The following is a 20,669-nucleotide window of genomic DNA, read 5'->3' as shown; positions in this document are numbered from 1 at the left end:
TTTTATCACCACAAATTTATGTAACTTTATTCATTGATTTTTATACTATTATTTTTTACCTTTTTCTATTAAAACTGTTAAATTTTTATCACCACAAATTTATGTAACTTTTTCAAACCTTTTTATTTTATTTTGTTTCTTTTAAAATTATTTTACACTAAAATCTTTGATCTCTTACAATTTTACACTAAGGATTTCATTTAAACTGTATGGGTTTCGTTTTCATACAAAAGTAATTTTTACCCTTTTTAAAAAAATGGTTAAGTTTTTTCCACTGTAAATTTATTTAACTTTTTTTTATCGTTTTTTATTTTTTATTTTCTTTTAAAATCATTTATACGAAAAGATTTAATCTCTTGCAATTTTATAGTAAGGATTTCATTTTAATCTGTACAGGTTTCACTTTCACACAAAAGTTTTAATATTCTTTTTTTCACATGGGCATGTCACCTTCATTTATTTTTACCATTTGTTTTTTTTAACCACCAGATGAATACTACATGTTCCCCTTAAAAAATTTGTGTCTTTTAACTCCTGGCTCATGAACCCATAATTATTTGTAAAACATAAACTCATCGTATAATATTAAATATATTTTTATTGTCATTTGTTTCTATTATTGTTTTTAATATTATACCAATCTTCTAAGACCGTCGTTATCGGTATTAATATAGTTATCGTTAATGTGCTTTACTATTCCATATTCTAACTTTTGGGCTACTTATTTATACTTAATCTTGGGCCTTGTGCTGACATTTTAGTATGTCAGGTTAATTCAAAACTTTGGATTTATATGCAAAAAATGTCATATTTTTCTATTATTGTTTGTATGTTCGTAACACATTTTTCCATTCTTTTAAGAGCGTCGTCTCGGTAATTTTATAAACGTATTTCGTTATTTCTCCTAGTACAATTATCTTAATAAATTTAAGTAATTTTTTTTAAAAGCATCCACATACGTAATGTCTCCCTGGCCCGGGAGTATTGGGATTTGTGCAAAGAATAATAACCTTTTCTTTTATTTTTTTTGTAAGCCTCACATGTCTATTATTTTCTAATTATTACTTTTAACTTATATTTTTTACATGCTTAAAATACACTTACACCAAAAACTTTTAATTTTGTAAATTTTTTTAATTTTGTAAATTTTTTTAGTTTTATTTCTTTAATATACATTTACACCAAAAACTTTGATCTCTTACATTTTGTACTAAGGATTCCATTTTAAATTGTAGGTATCCATTAAACCCTTTTTGTTTCCAAACAAACTTTTTAAGGAAACGTGTAATATTTTGGTTAGAAAATGGTAGAAAGAAATTAATATATCAAAGTCATCTTTTTCCTATTATTATTTGTATTATAATCGCAACACATTTTGTCATTTTTATAAGAGCGTCGTTTATGTATCATATTTCGTCATTTCTCCTAATACCATTTTCTTAATAAATTTAGATAATTTTCTTAAAAAGAAAGACATCCACAAACGTCATGTCTCCCGGGGCAACGCCCGGATGACATATCTCGTTATTTTCTAAAGGAAAAATAATTTATATAAATATAACTAAATATTACAAAAATAAAAGGCCAAAACCCAAAATTTTAATCCATAAAGTTTGGCCCAACCTACTCAAAGCCCACCCCACTAATAAACCTTACCTATATAAACCCATTTATACACCCCCCCCCCCCCCCCATTTCTTTGGTAAATCCGAATCTGGCCAACCTCCTCCGTCAGCCGCCACTTTGTTCGCCGGAAATAACCGACAACCACCGCAACATCACCATCTCCATCTTCTTTATCTTTAAACAATACAACCTTTCTCCATAAACTTCTCTACTGCCACTGCTCTCCACCGACCGCCGCCGCTTCTTGTTGCCGGAAACAGCCGCAGTCGACAGCCACCACCACTACAACGGTAAAGGATTTCTTGATTTCTTTTCTTTTGATTTTCCTTTTCTATTTAGTATAGTTTTGTTTCTTTTCTTTTTAACATTGTAGCCACCACCACCACCACAAACCACCGCACCAACCGCAACACCATCGGCCATCAACCGTCGCGCATCATACCATGTTTTTCTTTCTTTGTGTTTTTTTATTTTTATTTACTTTTTTTTATTCATAATAATATATAATAAATATTTTAGATTTATCAAATGTTTTTTGATTTATTAATCATTAAATTTATTTAAATTTCAGATTTCTTCAAGGATCAAAAGTGTGAAGGATTGCATATATAATTGTTGTACAAATTAATGTATTATATATTCAATATGTTTTATAGCTATTGTGTTCTTTTATATTTTTTGATGTAATTTAATGATTTATTTGGTTTTTTGATGTTATTGTTGTTGATGAAATTAATTTTAGTATACACTTCATTTGTTTACTTATATTTTTTATATGTTTTTCTTGATTATGTTAGAGATATATGGCTTTTTATAGTTTTTATATATTTTTTTTGTGATTTTGTTGATAAAAAGTAGTAAATTTATTGATATATAATTTTAATATATATATATTTAAAAATTTTTTTTTTTGACAGAAATTAATTTATAAAATTCAATAATTTTCATTTCCCTCTTTTGTTTTTGTTTTTCCCACCAAAAGTTTTCATGAAATTTTGAAAAAAAAATTGCAACGAATATTTGTTGCAATTTTCGTCAGAAAATTTCGTCGCAAATTTATTTTTATTTTCTTTTCGGTTTTCTTTAAAAAAAATGGGACCCGCAAAATTTTCGTTGCAAGTTTCTTTGCAAATTCTTTTTTTTAACCACTTTTTTGAAATGAAATCGTTTCGTTGCAAAAAAGAATTTGCAACGAAAATCATGTTTTTTGCAACGAAAAAATTCGTTGCAAAAGGCGATTTTTCTTGTAGTGGTACCCCTCCAAGTTATCATACGAAGGTTTATCAAATCACCACGAAGATGCTTGACACGGACGACCAATCGAAGGATTAATATAAATCCTTTCCAAAGATAAATACAATCACTTACCTAGTCCGGAATATTATAGGATACCATCCTAAGGAAGCTAGATCGGATAAACATGGTAAGTAGAGTTTGACTCAAAGAAGGAATAGGGAAACCTTAACCTTCTCCTACAAGGAACCTCCTCCTATAGAAGAGGAGGACTCCTTTACATTCGATCATATTCATATACATTCGGAACCTCCTCCTATAGAAGAGGAGGACTCCTTTACATTCGATCATATTCATATACATTCGGAACCTCGCCAAATAGACCCAACACAAATACGATCACCGATCAAAAAACCCTAGTTGAATACAATTCAACCGCCACTTCAAACTACCTTCGTTGGCGTAAAGGAACATCGTTCCTACCTTCGGGGAATCGCCAGCAAATCCTAGAAATCTCATGGGATTATCCCACCCAACAATTTTGTTTGTCAAGGCTACGTGGTTCGGTGCACAATCAATCAAGTTAGAGTCATGTATTTTCGACTTATTGACTCGAACCGTACCTCATTTTTTAGAGCGGGGTTGGACCACCATAAATCATGTTAGAAGTGAAGTAACGAATCATTATAGTCATCCTTAATTAATGATTCCTATTACAAACTAGATATAGTTATCACATAGTACAATTATTAAAAAATATACAGTAAAATATGTTTAATTTGTAGTAAGTAAATCAAATGGTGTGTACGAATATAACCCTTTTAGCTAATAAGAACTTGATAGTGTATAAACCTTTTCTTAGCAAATACTATGAAAATACCCACCTACTTATAATTAACGACTTGATAGTGGACAGAGTCTTTCTTTTAAGCAAATAATATGAAAACGACTTGATAGTGGACAAAGTCTTTTTCTTTGCAAGTAATATGAAAATACCACCCACCGACTAAGTAATGAGAACCTTCGTTGCAACTTAAACTGATTATTCCATATAAAAATGATTATTCCATCCCCATATATACATACTTACAAAACAGAACACTTTTGTTCCATTTTCTTCAACAAACAAATCTAGATACATTGATTAGAGATGATCCAAAATATGTAAAGCTTTATTTACTTCCATTTTAAACCAAATTTAATGACCCACATTTACAAACGTATTGATTTGTCTTGGGATTATATGTGTTTTGCAGGTTTAGTAGTGAAGTGGAACTAGGCAAATTCCTGGGTAGTATAGAAATCATTTCTGATGCTTTTCGAGCAATTGCGGAGACGAGTTTGGCTTATGAACTTCACACGACTCCTTCTGGAATCAAAGTTTTGGCTTTCAAGCAGCATTGTTCAACAGAGGATACAACTCAGTTCCTTGCCAAAGAATCCGATCTGGTTTCGCTAGAGAACCACGAAACCGTTGACTTCATTTCGACAAAAGTCAACTCAAAAGTCTCCATCAACGGAACTGCCATTCAGTTATTCGAGCGTCTCTCTGAAGACCTCAAAGAGGTCGAAAACCAGGTATAACTTCTTATTAGCTTTTAGTTTGTAGCAGATCATCCGGAAATCAATATCAGACGTAACATGGGTTCTTATAAATTGGATTCTTATAAATGTGGAATCTTCCATTGCCTTATAATTTGATTTTTTAAATTTTTTTTTTTTTTTGAAGAATATAATACAAAAATGATTTTTCTTTATATGATTAGAAATTGAAGATGTGAGGGTGTATTCATTTGATTGGAATGATATATAATTCGGATTAGTATTCAGAAATGTAACAAACTTTAGAGATGATTACATACAATGAACATAACTCTAGTTATTTCACACTATAAACATTCGTTCAAAGTTTGTTACATTTCAGGATATTTATCTCATATATAATTGGGATAACTATCCTCGAATGTAATAAACTTTGGACGAATGTCTATATTGTGAAATAACTAAAGTTGTGTTCATTGTATGTAATAACTTTCAAATCCTGTCTATTTTATGTATTCGGGTATATGTGACAACCATATAAGATGTCATTTGTAAGTTTTTGATTGGTCAGATACATAGAATAGATAAGATTTGAAAGTTATTACATTCAATGAACACAAGTTTAATTATTTCTTATGATACATTCGTACAACGTTTGTTACATTTTAAAATATTTATCCCTATATAATTTTGTATATATCCTTGTCGAAACAAACCAAGTATTAAAATATGACAGATATAAAATCATTTTCTATTAACTAAAATTATTGTCTAATCATGAAAATATTTGTACAATAATGTAGATAAATGTGCCTTATGAATCCTAGTGCCTTAGTTTTAATTATCACGATTGAATGATCAATATCTAATCTTATTTGTTTTACTTTGTGGTTCTTGTTTTTTCAGCATATATATAGTCCATTGATTATCACTGGATGGGGTCTTGGGGGATACCTTGCCGTTCTTTCTGCATTGCGGCTGCAACGAGCTATAGATGTCGAAGAATCAAATGGTGCTAAGAAAACAAAAAGGCCAATTTGCATAACTTTCGGTTGCCCTCTTGTTGGTGATGTCGCTCTCCAAAAATCCATCTTAGAACGCCCGTTGTGGAAATCTAATTTCCTAAATGTGGTCGCAAAAATGGACCATGTGGCTAGTTTTTTCACATCAAGTAGTCCTTACAAGCCTTTTGGAACATTCATGTTTTGCTCGGAAGCAGGAGGGCACTCTGCCTTTGAAGATCAAGAAGCAATCCTTGCAGTTCTCGACGGCATGGCAGTATCAAATATTGGAAACGCTGATATGTATAATTATGGTAACCTAATGAGTTTGATGAGAAGGAAGCCCCTGTATCGTGGGGCTTCCAATCATATCGAATCTAACTTGAATTATTTAAGGGCAGGAATCACAATGCAGGTCAAGGAAGTTGGTATGGTAGATAATATTGATAGTGCTCTAGTTAGGAAGTTAGAAGCGAATCAAACAAAGATGATAAAAAACAAGAAAAATGCAGATAAGTACGAACCTACTAAGAAGCTAAACGATATGAAGATAAGCTTGACAAACATGGAATGGTACATGAAGACAAGGAAACCAAAAGGGGGTTACTATGATTGCTTCAAAGATGCACAAAGCAGGGTAGAAATTGAAGGGAGAGAAGAAATTGTAAAGGATCAACGTAGGTTGAACCAATATTACAAGAAGTTAATTGAAGAAAAGAACTTCATGCCACAAAAAGAAGGAGCAAAGCTGCGTAAGCGTTGGCTATATAGTGGAAACAACTACAGAATGATTGTCGAGCCACTAGACATAGCTGATCACTACAGAAAAGGCAATACAAACTACATAGCGATCAGACCAGAACATTATGTGTTTATAGAGAAGTGGTACAATGAAGATATTAAGAATCAAGGTAAAGGGAAAAAGACTAAAGCTGCTAGTCTTACCGAGGATTCTTGCTTTTGGGCACACGTTGAGGAGGCAGCGATTTCCTTGAAAGAGTTGATTAAGGATGGTAAGTCGAGTAACAATGGAACTCATATGGAGAAACAATTGGAGGATTTTGAGGCCTATGTGATGCGTGGGGTGAATGAGTTCTCGGTGTCACCGGAAATTTTCTTGAAGGGAAGCAGTTTGATGAAGTGGTGGGATGGGTATAAGGAATACAAAGGAGCTTCATATGCTTCTGATTTTGCCAACTACATGAAGAACAGTTGCTACGAAACCTATCAATAAACTCTACTGTCGTGTTTGAGCTTCATATGCTTCTGAATTTCCGACTTCTTGTAATGTATACCCACCACACTATCTGAATCAAGATTCAAAATGACCCGTTGCTATTATGTTTGAGATTCATTTTAATGAATTCAGTTTATTTACCTATAATAATGTACGTATTATCATATCGTCGCATGTGAATACTATTCCTATTTTAACCATCACAAAATGGCCTAACGGCAACTCGACAATGGGGGTCTGATTTCTCACAAAAAGGTATTAGGTTTGAGTCCTAACTTAGGCGTATTTGGGGTGGTCATAAGTATTTATCCACGTATTTGAGGGTTTCTCATCGATAGGTTTAACTTGAAGGTCTATTCTGTGACAAGCTCTTTAGTGCGGACCCGATTGAAACAAAGTATGTTAGATTTTTTTGATTAATTTATACCTTTTGAAACAAAAAACTATTTCATCTTCAAAATAAAAAGTATAACTTAAAATCTATCTATCTATACTTAATTATAAAACAAACTACTCTCTCTTCTTTTCAATTTTTGACCTTTGAAATACCCAAAATACCCTTAATTTTCAACACAATCCTAACTTACACACTAAATATACCCAATATATCCCTAAAATATTTTCCAACCAAATTTATTCAAACTATCTATCTCCTTTATTCATTAATTTAAATATTTTCACCTAATATTTCTATAATACTCTTAATAAAATTATTTACAAAAGATACACCTCTTAATCATAAAATAACTACACTACCATTTACATCAATTACTTTTAGATAAATAACCACATCGTTACCACCGTCGCCGCCGTCACCACCTTTTTCCGCCGCCACATTGCGCGGGTATCCATCTCGTTTATAAAAAAAAAGGAAAGAAAGAAAAAATAAACGACAACGGTAATGGTAGCCAATCTGGCGAAAGCCGGGTTTGGAAAGGTAAAATGTACATGGCTTCACCTTTACACAAAGATAGAAAGGCTGATCCTGGAAGGTCTTTTACCCAAGGTTGCAGAAGTCGTTAATCGTTCCCAGGGCGGCCGACAAGCGAGTTGGGAGTACTCGGGGGGTCAAAGTGGCCATGTCGAAGAGTACTCAAAGTAATCGGCCGACTCGAAACCCTACCTTGTAGCAAGTACTCGGAGATTACTCGGATCGACTCGACGAGTTTTACAACAATGCTTTTACCTTTGAAAAGATATTATTTCAATGGCTTCACCGTAGAAAAGAACCGGAATTTCTCCTATCTAGATCTCTATTTTCTAAAGAAAAAACAAACGTAAACAATAATACATTAAGGGCTTAATTTGCCAAATTCCAACAATATAAGGTTTGAGTAAAATAGTAACGCATCAATTAATTAATCAAATCAATCTAAAACCCTAAACCCCCAATTCCACCACACCGGCGTTTCATCGGAATCTCATTCAGGTACATATATACATATACATATGTCAATTGTAAACTTACATATATCAAATTTTACAATTCATATAAATATTATTGATTAATTTATTGCAATTAAAATTGTATTAGCTCAAGGAAATCTAAACTTTTACAAATGTACATTTATGCAGAATCTAGACCTCGATCTTAAAACATGTTACCTACTGATTTAACAAAGAAACTATCGTTTAAGCGGAACATAACCGATGGAGATTTAGTTATCGTATACGAAAAACACGACACCATGAAGGCTGTAAAAGTAAGTGAAAAATCTGTTCTTGAAAACCGTTTCGGGGTTTTTAAGCATTCGGATTGGATAGGGAAACCGTTTGGGTCCAAAGTGTCTAGTCACAAAGGCGGGTTTGTTTACTTGCTGGCTCCAACGCCCGAGCTTTGGACGTTGGTTTTGAGTCACCGGACGCAGATTCTTTATATTGCGGATATTAGTTTTGTTGTTATGTACTTGGAATTGATTCCTGGTTGTGTCGTGCTTGAGTCGGGGACTGGAAGTGGTTCGTTGTCGACTTCGTTAGCTAGGGCTGTTGCTCCTACTGGACACGTTTACACGTTTGATTTTCATGAACAGAGAGCTGCGGCTGCTAGGTAAACACTCTGATTATATTATTTATACTTTATGTGTTACTTTAGATTGTTTGTTTGTCATAATAATCAAATCTCTGGCCGTTGTATTGTGATTTAAGGTGTATTAAGTGTGCTTTTATTATAATTTTATGTGTATGTATTTGGGTAGGCAGGTTCATATATTAAAACGCTGACCTGACTTGATCTGACCCATTTAGTTAATTGTGTCGAAATTTGATCTTTGATCCATACGTGTTTAGTAAATGTGTTAGCCCTATTGACTCGTTTACTGCCTGGAGTCTGGACTGCTATCAAAAGCTACATGATAAATGTTACAGTAGTAGATGTAGGTCAGAATATTGTATTCATGGGCACCATAAAGTAGTTAAGGATTCTGGGAAACGAAATTGACTTTATTACTATATGTTTATAAACGGGTCAGCAGGTTGTAAGTGGGTCTGGGGGGTCACACCAAACCCATTCCCTTTTTAGGTCCTAATCTGTTTATACCGTATCCTGTAGCAAATTGCTAATCCTAATATGGATTTGCTGAAGTAGGGTGTTTCAAAAGTTAATTATGATAAGGTTTCATATCAAAACCAGAATAAAGTGTCACTTCTATTACAAGTGATGAGTTGTAAACATGACATGATTTTTTCTGAGGTGTTTGTATTTTGTTGCAACAGAGAAGATTTTGAGAAGACAGGATTGAACAATTTGGTCACAGTGGGAGTCAGAGATATCCAAGGTGAGGGGTTCCCAAAAGATTTAAGTGGTATGGCGGATGCGGTTTTCTTGGATCTACCCCAGCCTTGGCTTGCTATTCCTTCAGCTGGAGAAATGTTGAAACCAGATGGAGTCTTGTGTTCATTCTCACCTTGTATTGAACAAGTACAACGTTCATCTGAAACTCTCACGTCAAACTTTACTGGTATGTTCCTGTTCAATGTATAGAAATGTAACTATCTCTTTTTGAATTTTAGGAACTTATGAAGTCCACTGTATTGATAACTTCATCTCCGAAACCTGTAGATGTGCAGTTTTGACCTATTTGCTTCTAAATGAGCCGAAAGTTGCATTGAATGAAGTCTTAGTGAATAAGCTCTTCTAAACTAGAAGTGTGATTGTGACTGAACTAATATAATTCTTGTTAGACATGCCCGAGAAAATAGACTTCTATTATTTGGAGAACAATGTGTTTGGGTCAACCCAACTTACTCAATCTTTCTCAATTTCCACACTTATAAATAGATTAGTACATTTTCTGCTAAGCATTAGTACATTACCTACCAGCCCATTTTGCCACCTTTAGTATCAAATGAGTGCTATGATCTAAAAGTTGCTTGTATGAACCAGTATAAATTCTTGCATTTGGCTTCACATTTCAAATTTGCACTTTTTGATGGAATGAAACTAAATTGATGATGAGGGTTTATTGGAACTGGTTTATAATGTTTTACAATGCTGGGGGTTTGCAGATATAAGAACATTTGAGGTCCTTTTGCGCACATATGAAGTTCGAGAAGTGAAATTGGGCCAATTTGAAAGTGTGGAAGGTACTCTTGGCTCCCGTCCAAACAAGAGGAAGCACAACTCACCTGAAGCTAGTGATTGGCAACAAGATAGTTCTGGTGCATCTATTGTGATGGCTAGACCATCTGGTGAGGCAAAAGGGCACACCGGCTATCTAACATTTGCTAGACTTAAATGTGTCGTATGATGAAACCCTTGGTCCGCATTAGACTCTAATTTTGGTGCGCCGGTTATTTTTGGTTCAATGTATGTCTTTTTGTAGCTTTAACGAGGTACAATGTCTAGCAAAAAGTTTACTTCCAAGCATCTTGTTTTGAAATTCTGTTAAAGCAAGCTGATCCCACCATATTTATAGGCTTTCAATCTAAGTTCTTGAAGAAAAGAAACTTATACCTTGTTACAGTGTCGTTAAGCAAGATTTCTCCCTTCATTCCTATTCTTTCTTGCCTTTCTTTAAGAAAAAACTGAGATGGTGGTCAGTCGCTCTAAGGGCAACTTGACGAACCATTGAAGATTTCATAGTTTTGATGTGTTTTTGGAATACAACTAGAAGAAAGATAGATAGATAGCCTCTTTACATTAGCAGTAAATATGGAAATTTACATTGAGCACTACTGCACTAGAATATATCATTGTAGCAATTCGTCCCATCATTGTTCTAATACCTTCTCGTGGGGAAATCATCCCACAAGCAAAAGAGTTCTACAGTAGGAAACTAAATTACATCATGAAACGATGCTTCACTTTACCTTTCAAAAATCATGTGCCTTTCCAATAAACAATCCATTATTCCCGTTAAAAGTGCATATAGAACAATAACATAAATCTACTACAAACATGAATTATTGTCCAATGTTAGATTCATAATCCCGACAAACACTAGACTTATTAAAGATTTCTATTGATAGAGCATCTCCAGAAAGTCCATCTCCTTCTTGAAATCAAATTCCAACTGACTAGTCAAATGAGACGGCACCTTGTCAAACTCAAAACCGCTTTCGTTGGCCATTGACCCACTTGGCATATAACCAAACACAGGACCTAAACTGTATTCCTCTAAAGCAGATGGAAACAAGTGATTCACATCAGACGAGTGGCTTGTCTGAAGTGGAACTTTTGGCGCATTAACAAGCCGATATTCTTTATCGTCATTTTTGTTGATGTTGAGTTGATCTTCAGATGAAGAAGCTGAAGGGACACTTCTGATGTACTCTTGCAATAAGGACTGGTACTTAGGCTTGCCACGTTTCCTGGACGAAAGCTGCCTCCTTTTGGTTGCATTCCAATGGTTTTTGATGGTGTTTTCACTCCTACCTGGTAACCTTCTTGCTATCTCTGACCATTTGTTCCCAACTTCTTTGTGAATTGCGATCAGTAACTTGTCTTCTTCCTCAGACCATGCATCTTTCTGCAGATAATTTTAACAATTCAAAAAGACAACCAATTGATTCCAAATTGACGATTGAAATGGGTTTGGGTCAGAAGAGCTGTTTTTAAGTACTGGTTAGGTTGGGTTGACCAGTTGAGCCACCAATGATTTCTTGCAACTTATTTCTGCAATTTGTGAACAGTATTTTCAATCAAGTATTTTGAAGGTTCAAGTATATCAGCTCAAGTCACTTTTGACCCATTTGACATGCTTTGTATTTCTATAGTTTAAGAAGTTTACCCATTTGACCCACCATATATATTTTATAACCTGAACCAACCCAATTTTATTTAAGGCGTTAACATTGCTACCACTTCATTAAGCATTCATTGGTTTCACATCCATATCAGTTGATTTTTGGAAAGGGTTCTTCTGCAGATGTATAATGACGTATACAAAAGTGACCAAATGAAGAAAGGGTGCCCATAAAACCAAGTGATCGATATTCTGCGAACATAATCTAATACCGTAAAAATAGCAACTAGACCTTAAAACCTATTTACACTAATCATGTTTCTTGAAACTGGTGGTTATGGGTTTGAGAGTTATTGCTAACAAATTGTTGACTGAAAAGGATACCGTGATATCTGGTCTCAAATGGTTTTGCCACCTATCCCTGCACTGCTTTGCAATCCTTCCAGGAAGCTTTTCGGCAACAAGTGACCATTTCCTATCTCCATGCTGCATCACCAGCTGCACCAACAACCTGCAAAATTAACATTTGATGGATAGCTGTTGAGAATACAGTAAATAAGCAAAATAAGTTAAACACGAAGGAGATATGCCTGTCTTCTTCAGGATTCCACTGTCCTTTTACGATTAGAGGTTTCCGCCAAGCTTTCCCACTCTTCCTTCTGCCCTTGCTTTTCCTGCCGATTCCTGTCTTCTGATTCTTGTTTTCAACTAAATTCAAGCACGAAACCTCTTTGGGAGAATTTCCGAAGGCTGATCCGAATATCTGAAAGTTGAATGGTTGAAAAACTGCCGCTTTATCCATTGGTTCCTGATAATCTCTGTATGTCTTCATTGTTCAACTCCAAGAAGTTGAACCATTTAAAGAGATCAACTCATTAAAGAAACCATTAAGTGAAAATGCTCAATATGGATTAAATGGATCATAAGAATGATTATATGTTCCAACAGCAAGAATCTTGGTTAGTAAATGGTAGCGAAATAGGAAATTTAGGATATAACTGAAAGTATTTTCCGTAACAGTTGACACCTTCCATGATTTCAAAGCTGATTGTATTAAAAATTTATCCTTTTCATTTATTTCCGAATATGCGGATTTCAATATGCACTCTAATGTCTCAAAAGTTTCCATGAGAAGGTTTACATAAAGAGATGTTGTGTTATGCATACAGCATACTCATGAAAGATGCAGGCTAATAAATTCTTGTGAGTTACTAATATTATGTTAATGTGGTCACTTGTTTAGACTGTAAAAGCTGTAAGAAATATAATCTGGTTAGCATCGAGGGTGCTATCAGCCTCACCCAATGGGAGGAACAGGGGCTCTTCAATGTTAGTGATGGTCTTGGCTAGAGCTCGTTCAGGAGACAAAGGGGGGTCTTGGAGAAAGATTTAAACTAAATAGTGCTAAGAAAGAAACTGAGTGTGGTGTAGCACATTCAGACGACCAACCTTTGAAGCAAACATAAGCTTCTAAACATTGTAGATACTCTGGTGATCCAAGAAGGGGGGTTGGGTTGGGGGAAGAGGGCATTTAACCTACTATGCACATTGTGCTAAATTTAACTTTAGACCAGGAATTTCTTTATAGCTTTGTAATCAGTTTTTTAATGTTTAACATGGGTCTTCAAGTCCTCCAACTGTCATCAACCAAACGGAACGAAATACTAACATATAATAGAATTCGTTCCAGTTCTATATATAGATTATATATAAGACCAAACATTAAACGAAACCAATAGTACAAAGACCTAAATGTTGTACACGAGTTCATATGATTCCATCATCCAACAACAAACTAATACACTAATCACTCATTCTCAAACACATCTACATTACATTGACACCAATGTGTTTAGGTGTCTGAGACCAAACACAACCAACCACCTTTTTAGGACATTGATCGTGCTTGCTAAAATTTCAACATATTATACCAGCGAACCAAGATCATTTCTCCTACTTAATACTGAATTCTTTCACCTTCTCAAAACCATGTTTCGATGACTTAAAAAATAAAAAACACTCGGTTACTATGCAGCTACCAGCATCAGCTTACTCCCGAATCATACCTTCTTCCTCTTCATCACCACCAGGTTGACGAAAACGAGGGCGAAACACATCAGGTGAGGGTTTCACATTGTTTCTTGCCGCTAACGGTGCTTTGTCAAATCTCTCAGGGCTGCGACTGCGGGCTCTACCCCATCCTGAACCAACTTTGCTGGGTGGACTTCTGCTCCTGCCCCGCCTCTCTCCAGGACCCACATTGCCATCATTGAAGCTCTTGTGATTATTGTACCCACCAGAAGAAAACCTATTACTGTAGTCAACAAGGGTCAAAATGCATACTAAAAAATAGTGGTGATTAAATAATATCAAAAAGGTTTCTTTTTTGGTACCTATCACGGCCTCCAAAACTACTTCGTCCACCAAAGCCTGAACTGGATCGTCCTCCACGACCTCCATCACGGCCACCTCCAAAACTAGACCCAGGACCAGGTCCCCAACGCCTAGACTTGCCACCCATCCCTACACTGCGTGACGCCATACCTCTAATTTCTGTGGGGACACGCTGATTTGCCCCTTCCAGTACTTTGATGAGATCAGAGGCATGTTTTGCATCCTGGTCCCCAAAAAACGTATAAGCCTCTCCAGTTGCACCAGCCCTACCGGTCCTTCCAATTCGATGCACATAGTCCTCAACCCCCGTAGGGAAGTCATAGTTGATCACCACCCTGTATAAAGAATTAATGAGAGATCAGCATTCATTCAACCAAATATCAAATAAAGCAAAACCGAAAGGGCATGCATCAGCTTGTAAACTGATATGAATCAGGCTGAAGAAATTTAAGGGCCAAATGGGTCAGGGGATTAAGGGCCGTCTAAGATTATTATTAAATATTATTAGTTATTATTATTATTTACTAGTGGGTCAAGTTAGGTTAAGAAGTCTGTCTATTTAAATAAGGCCATAGGCCACGGTTTTTAGGTAGAGAAATATATTATCATTGTTCTTAGGAACTAGGGTTGCTGCTGGGGCATTAATCCAGAATCAGGCTACTGGAGCCTATCCAGATTATCAACATATTGTCGTGTTCTTAATATATTGCTGTTTTCGGGCTTGATACATATCATAAACAGCAAGGGTAGACAGTAAAAGTTGTTTGGGAACCAATACCAAGAACCAACTGTAACATATTACTCAGCCACCATTTAGGCAAGTCCAATCTAAAACCTGAAGAGAACTAGTCATTTCATGGTGCAAAAACTGGATATATTTTCTTTAACTAAAACGAATCACAAAGAAGCATTCAGAGTGTCCAGTTTAGGACATCAGGTTATAGACCGAAACTAATCCATTTTGAATAAGTAAATTTCCTGATCAAGTATATTTTAATCTTTTAATTGCAGAGTGCAGACAACATCCAACTGGACCACCAATCATCGTAAGCAGGCAAGATCGCACTAAGAAGTAGATACAATTTCATACCTAATATCCTTGATATCTAATCCACGAGCAGCAACGTCTGTTGCTACAAGCACCGGAGACTTGCCACTACGAAACTGATTCAGCACATAATCTCTCTCACCCTGTGATTTGTCTCCATGAATAACAGCGGCAGAAAACTGTCGGGTCAAATTGCGACCCAACTGATCACACATCTTTTTTGTAGAACAAAAAATGATGACCTTCGATCTCGGTTCTTGAGATCGAAGTATTTGCTCCAGTCGTCTATTTTTCTCCATCGGAGACACAACCTCAACAAACTGCAATCATAAACAACTCGATGAGCGATTTAATATAGTACACCAAAGCTAATATGAAGGTGAATAAATCTATCACCTGTGTAATTGACTTATTGGCAACAAGCTCATCCACATTCCCAATGTTCACTTGAACTGGATTAACCAATAAATCAGCAGCAATTTTTCGAACCTCCTTGGGCCATGTAGCAGTGTACATAAGTGTCTGGCGTCGTGCTGGAACTGCATTAACAATTTTCCTTATCTGAGGTTCAAATCCCATGTCCAACATTCTGTCCGCCTCATCCAAGACCAAGTAAGTAACCTGACTCAGGCTGATTTTTCGCATTTCCAGAATATCATTCAAGCGACCAGGAGTAGCAACCACGATATCAGTTCCACGGTCCAGATCTCGTAGTTGTGGGCCCTTTGGTGCTCCTCCATACAAACACTTCAGTTCAAAATATACAGCATTAGCATAAGCTGGGATATGTAAAAGAATTAATTGACTTTGAAAATGTTTCAAAATCTATCTGAAAGAAAAACAGGGATCAAAAGAGTTCCTCGAAGTCTAGTACTACATCAAACCTCCTAAATCATTTTATCTAAAGAAACAGATCATCATTCTTTTTTTTTTAGAACTACATTCTAGCCTACTCCAACTCCTTAATTACACGCATGTCTTGGATAAAACCCAGGACTCCTGAAAAAGCCATGTTAATCCACTACCACAAATGTGGGAAGTGGGAATCGAATATAGGTGATTTCTATTAAGTTTCAGCGATTCAGCCTGGCCGGAACACTTTTGACCCCCACTTCCCAAATAAGCATTCTAAATCATTAGACAACCCATATGACTCACCTATTTTACCATCTCTCGCATTTTTCTGAAATCCAATTTGGCAAATTTGCAAAGAACTACAAGGGACATACCGTGCATAGAATCTTTGATGACTTCCCGAACTTGACTGCTTCAACTTGTATCTGTGTAGCCAATTCTCTAGTGGGTGATAAAACTAAAACTGATGGCCCCATCTGACGATTCTTATGGACCCTTTTAAGGTGAATAAATCCAGGAATCAAGTAACCCAATGTCTTCCCAGATCCTGTTTTTGCAATGGCCACAATGTCACGGCTTTGAAGAGCAACTGGCCAAGATTGTGCTTGAATAGGAGTAGGAGCAGAAAACCCTGCCTCAAGTACCTAAAATAAGATAAGAACCAGCAACCTCCATAAGCAGAGCTACATCTGATTTCATTTCGTTATGGGCTTAATTCATGTGACAGATGCGAGAAGCACCATCCCCACAAATCCATTCCCTCCAGGTGGAGGCCTCTTCTTCAGTCGGACCAAGCGGCAGGCAAACTGAATCATCACCATCGGAAGTCACCACCACGAAAATGGATGATTCGGAAAGCCCGTTGATTAAGTTGGTCCACCGTTAAGAGTACTCCCAAGATAGATGCAACCCCTTTAAACAGGGTGGCACAGTGTACGACATTTAGCTCCTCCCTGGAGCAAATATCGCACCTGGGAAAAAATTAACAATGAAAAAAACAGAACATGAGTCTGAAAATTGATGGAACTTCAGCAATGACAGTAGAGTAACATGTATTTAATACTTGAATGCCTTCTTCACTTCACATAAGTTGCACGTCATGCTGAAATCAAGAGCTGTAAGAAAACAAAAAATATACCTCTCTAAGCAACTCAGAAGGAAACCCAGTATCTTCAAATGATGTAAAGGGTGGAGGCACGTTATCACCCTGATAATCAAAATGCACTGGTATATAAGAACTCTTGACAACATACAATAACATGTAACAAATCTAAAAATAGTATGCACCCAGTTTCTTTACAATCCATGTAAGTTGCTTTGACATGAATAATTTGCATTATAGATAAAATATATGTGCTATACATACAATTGTTGATTTGTCCATTAATGATATACATGAATGATCAGTTTACGTTATAAGTGCAAATGACTTTAAAGAGGCCGCCTTAGTACCACAGATTTTTATGTTTGCTCATAAAAGAGGTGGATTTTAAGATAAAAAGGGTTAAAATAGAAAAGATAAAAATAACACAGGCAAAACAATAGGTTCAATAGAAATTAAAAAGTTCGTGTTGTATCCTACACAACTCACAATATATTGCACAGTAAATGCAATAGGTTGTCAAATTTGCACCTGATAAAGAATATATGATGCTTACCGTGACAGTTATCTCATGCTTCCGGCGATATGCATCTGGGGATAAACCGCCACCACCACCTGCTGATCCGTATGGTCTAGTAGCAAGCGCCCCAGTATTCTGTGTATAATGTGAACCATTTCTTGTACTCTAAGATTAAAACAAGACACTGATCAGTTCATCTACGCAAATAGCAAAAAATAAAAAACTTCCTTAACCTTAAAACATAACTAATAAAATTAAAATTATGTTATATAAAACATCATCACACTTTTAATAACAAATCTCCCATTTCACCAAACTCAGGCACTTCATTACCAAAAATTTGGCAAAGAGTAGTGACTCAACAAACCAAATTCACTACAATATTAACAATAAACTATCAATATTAACATAAAGTATAACAATTTATTGCCTATATTGTGCTGTTTATCTTTGTTTCCGATATTATGATGCAACAACGAGAAATGCCAAAACTAACAATCAACTCTCCCTGTATTTTGGGTGTCAATGCCATAGATTATTTCAAACACTTATGTTCTGAACTAAAAAATATGTGCACATCTAACAAATAAGATTCAAGAAAGTCAAGTACAAACTAAACAAAAAAGCTCAACAATCCTGAATGCGGAAACAAATAAACTGAATCCCAAGACACCATGGATTAAAAATAGACAGTTCCGGAAAAATTCACATAATTTACTTGACAAAACGCAAGATAGAGCACGTACTTCGTAACCTCTGGTTCCAGAGGAAAGCTTTGATCCTCCGTTACTATGTCTACCATATCTTTCGTCGTCATCATCAATATATCCATTCTCTTGTTGGACCTGAACTGCAGAGCTTATAGCCACCGCAGACGACTTATGTGGTTTATCTGCACCTTTAGGACCTGATGGTTTCTCGTATTGGGTAACATTGGTTTCTGGGTTCCAATAATAAAGATACCCTGTCTTGCCATCAACCAACCCTTTCCAGGGTTTTGGAAGCGTTGGATCCTCCGGAGCATAACGGGGAGCAGCAGTAGCTGTTGTAGTCGCAGTAGCAGACATATCGCCAAATCAAAAATCGATTAACCTACACCAATGAAACACCATATCTCGGTAAGCAACAAACTTAAACTCTCGAGTTTTCGAGAGTGGTCACTCAGAAGCGGGCACACAATCAAAACGGCAGACTATAAAATTTCCTAAGCATACATATCTACATATATATATATAAAAAGGTTCATTTTAAAAATCAAAATTTAACTGTATTAAGTCCACACAAAACAAACAAAATTCAACAGAAGGAAACTCAAAAAATTAAAATCAAAACAAACATAAACTATAGAATAACAAAATATTTTATATATATACACATGAGATCCTTATATCAGAAAAAACCCTAACAATAATAATATCAATAATAATAACAATAATAACAATGGGGGATTGAAGTTAAGGTTTATACAAAGGTATACAATTAATATATATATATATATATATATATATGATAATTTACATCAGATCTGAGAATAGAAAGTACCTGAAGGCGAATTGAATTGAAATAAATAAAATCGGAATAATTAGGAAGGGTAAGTATAGATATATAGATATAGATAGATACAACAATTAGGGTTAAAATTTATTCAAATTTGATTAGGGATAAACAACAAAACCCTCGATAAATAGATATAAAAATTATTGTAAATTATTATTATTAATTAGGTTTTCCTCTCTGTCTGTCTCTTTGTTTCTTTTCTTTTATTTCTTTTGATTATAAAAGAAGAAGAAGAAGAAAAAAGAGGAGGCAAGTGGCGGAGAGGAAAACGCGCTTCAAAGCGGAAGAAAAAGGAATCAGGTAATGTCGATGATGGCAGGTATTTATAGAGATAGGTTTAGGAGGTTTTTACTTAACACTCGCTCACACACGTGACACGTACCCGTTTCTTGTTTCTTTTTTCTTTTTTTTCTTATCTCCTCTTTCTTTCAAGTTAAACTTCCAAAACAAAAAAATTCTTTTCGGTTTTATTAATAGTCCACTACCGGTCCGGTAACTATACATGATTCATAAGTAACAAATTATGGTTAAAGTAAATTGATGATCGAAGCTAAATTATAATAATAAATATAATAAATGTTTAGTTAGAGTTTTGGATTTATCTTAAATTTTTAAGCCACGTTAAAATCGAAACTTATAAGCATATTGGATGTTGACAAACAGTATTGTGATTTCGGATCGTAAACTCAATTTTTAAAGTCTTCATGTTAATAACTTACTATAATTAATATAAGTAATAGTAGTTGAAGAAAAAGAGACAATTTATTAATGATAAAATGATCAATTAAATAAGGTTATAATGTCTTTTGTATTAATAAGTTAAGAGTTAGACTTTAATTCTAAGTCTAATAAGAAAATTGAATTTATATACAACTAAAAAAGCGAATTTAACAAAATAAATAAATTAAAAGGACACGTATGAATCAAGGATTACGTCACATGTCATTTCAAGGACATGTTAATCCTGTTTTAGTTTATTGATGGATATATTTAACTCAATTAACAAGTTATTTAATATTTGTTTTGAATATATATATTTCTAAAACATTAACAAATAAATAGTTCTTGTTGTTGTAATAGAACTGACAAAACATAATTTTGTGCATATTACTGTTAACCGATTTATGAATATCTCTTAATATTTAGCATAAATTATAACATAGCAACCATGACAAAAACAATAACATGTGAGTATTTTGCTATACGTAAAATATAAATTTAAGATGACGTTAATTATGGTAGCACTATGGGCCAACGGCGTCAAACGAATCGTAACATAGAAACCATAGTGAAATAACAACGTAAAAAAAATATTCCATATTATTTAACATGTGGTATGAAAATGTCTTACGGAGTTTCAAGTATGAAAAT

The 20,669-nt window shown here is 34.9% G+C and overlaps 4 protein-coding genes across 4 annotated transcripts; 2 read left to right on the top strand and 2 right to left on the bottom strand.

The window, feature by feature from the left end:
* The first annotated feature begins 3,938 nt into the window (after positions 1–3,938).
* Positions 3,939–6,803, top strand: LOC122588514 (senescence-associated carboxylesterase 101-like). The gene is made up of 3 exons (XM_043760647.1): positions 3,939–4,023; positions 4,116–4,437; positions 5,308–6,803. The coding sequence occupies exons 1-3, from the start codon at positions 4,010–4,012 to the stop codon at positions 6,634–6,636; spliced, it is 1,665 nt and encodes a 554-aa protein (XP_043616582.1). The 5' UTR covers positions 3,939–4,009; the 3' UTR covers positions 6,637–6,803.
* A 1,176-nt stretch (positions 6,804–7,979) lies between these two features.
* LOC122589202 (tRNA (adenine(58)-N(1))-methyltransferase catalytic subunit TRMT61A) lies at positions 7,980–10,588 on the top strand. Its single transcript, XM_043761452.1, has 4 exons — positions 7,980–8,068; positions 8,215–8,686; positions 9,352–9,596; positions 10,144–10,588. Exons 2-4 carry the CDS (start codon positions 8,238–8,240, stop codon positions 10,383–10,385), a joined length of 936 nt encoding a protein of 311 aa, XP_043617387.1. The 5' UTR covers positions 7,980–8,068; positions 8,215–8,237; the 3' UTR covers positions 10,386–10,588.
* Positions 10,589–11,096: 508 nt separating this feature from the next.
* LOC122587610 (transcription factor MYB98-like) lies at positions 11,097–12,654 on the bottom strand. The gene is made up of 3 exons (XM_043759785.1): positions 12,413–12,654; positions 12,207–12,333; positions 11,097–11,606 (listed from the first exon to the last, which is right to left on the bottom strand). The coding sequence occupies exons 1-3, from the start codon at positions 12,652–12,654 to the stop codon at positions 11,097–11,099; spliced, it is 879 nt and encodes a 292-aa protein (XP_043615720.1).
* An 840-nt stretch (positions 12,655–13,494) lies between these two features.
* LOC122586558 (DEAD-box ATP-dependent RNA helicase 14-like) lies at positions 13,495–19,325 on the bottom strand. The gene is made up of 9 exons (XM_043758541.1): positions 19,284–19,325; positions 18,488–18,833; positions 17,778–17,906; positions 17,258–17,326; positions 16,494–16,763; positions 15,661–16,011; positions 15,307–15,584; positions 14,216–14,551; positions 13,495–14,136 (listed from the first exon to the last, which is right to left on the bottom strand). The coding sequence occupies exons 2-9, from the start codon at positions 18,806–18,808 to the stop codon at positions 13,872–13,874; spliced, it is 2,019 nt and encodes a 672-aa protein (XP_043614476.1). The 5' UTR covers positions 18,809–18,833; positions 19,284–19,325; the 3' UTR covers positions 13,495–13,871.
* Positions 19,326–20,669: the final 1,344 nt, after the last annotated feature.

This window comes from Erigeron canadensis, chromosome 2, assembly GCF_010389155.1.
Source record: "Erigeron canadensis isolate Cc75 chromosome 2, C_canadensis_v1, whole genome shotgun sequence".
Classification (NCBI taxonomy): domain Eukaryota; kingdom Viridiplantae; phylum Streptophyta; class Magnoliopsida; order Asterales; family Asteraceae; genus Erigeron; species Erigeron canadensis.
The sequence above is the reverse complement of the archived record's forward strand: the minus strand, read 5'-3'. Positions and strand labels throughout refer to the sequence as shown.

What these genes read in the sequence shown, in the direction of transcription:
- LOC122588514 (XM_043760647.1), top strand. An exon ending in TCAAAGAGGTCGAAAACCAG is followed by an intron (nt 4,438 to 5,307) that starts GTATAACTTCTT and finishes TTGTTTTTTCAG; the next exon opens with CATATATATAGTCCATTGAT.
- LOC122589202 (XM_043761452.1), top strand. Translation starts at nt 8,238, where the DNA reads ATGTTACCTACTGATTTAACAAAGAAACTATCGTTTAAGCGGAACATA. An exon ending in CAGAGAGCTGCGGCTGCTAG is followed by an intron (nt 8,687 to 9,351) that starts GTAAACACTCTG and finishes TTGTTGCAACAG; the next exon opens with AGAAGATTTTGAGAAGACAG. An exon ending in TCTCACGTCAAACTTTACTG is followed by an intron (nt 9,597 to 10,143) that starts GTATGTTCCTGT and finishes GGGGGTTTGCAG; the next exon opens with ATATAAGAACATTTGAGGTC.
- LOC122587610 (XM_043759785.1), bottom strand. Translation starts at nt 12,654, where the DNA reads ATGAAGACATACAGAGATTATCAGGAACCAATGGATAAAGCGGCAGTT. An exon ending in TGGAATCCTGAAGAAGACAG is followed by an intron (nt 12,334 to 12,412) that starts GCATATCTCCTT and finishes TTAATTTTGCAG; the next exon opens with GTTGTTGGTGCAGCTGGTGA. An exon ending in ATTTGAGACCAGATATCACG is followed by an intron (nt 11,607 to 12,206) that starts GTATCCTTTTCA and finishes AATTATCTGCAG; the next exon opens with AAAGATGCATGGTCTGAGGA.
- LOC122586558 (XM_043758541.1), bottom strand. Translation starts at nt 18,808, where the DNA reads ATGTCTGCTACTGCGACTACAACAGCTACTGCTGCTCCCCGTTATGCT. An exon ending in CTTCTGAGTTGCTTAGAGAG is followed by an intron (nt 16,764 to 17,257) that starts GTATATTTTTTG and finishes ATCTTATTTTAG; the next exon opens with GTACTTGAGGCAGGGTTTTC. An exon ending in CATCAAAGATTCTATGCACG is followed by an intron (nt 16,012 to 16,493) that starts GTATGTCCCTTG and finishes TTTGAACTGAAG; the next exon opens with TGTTTGTATGGAGGAGCACC.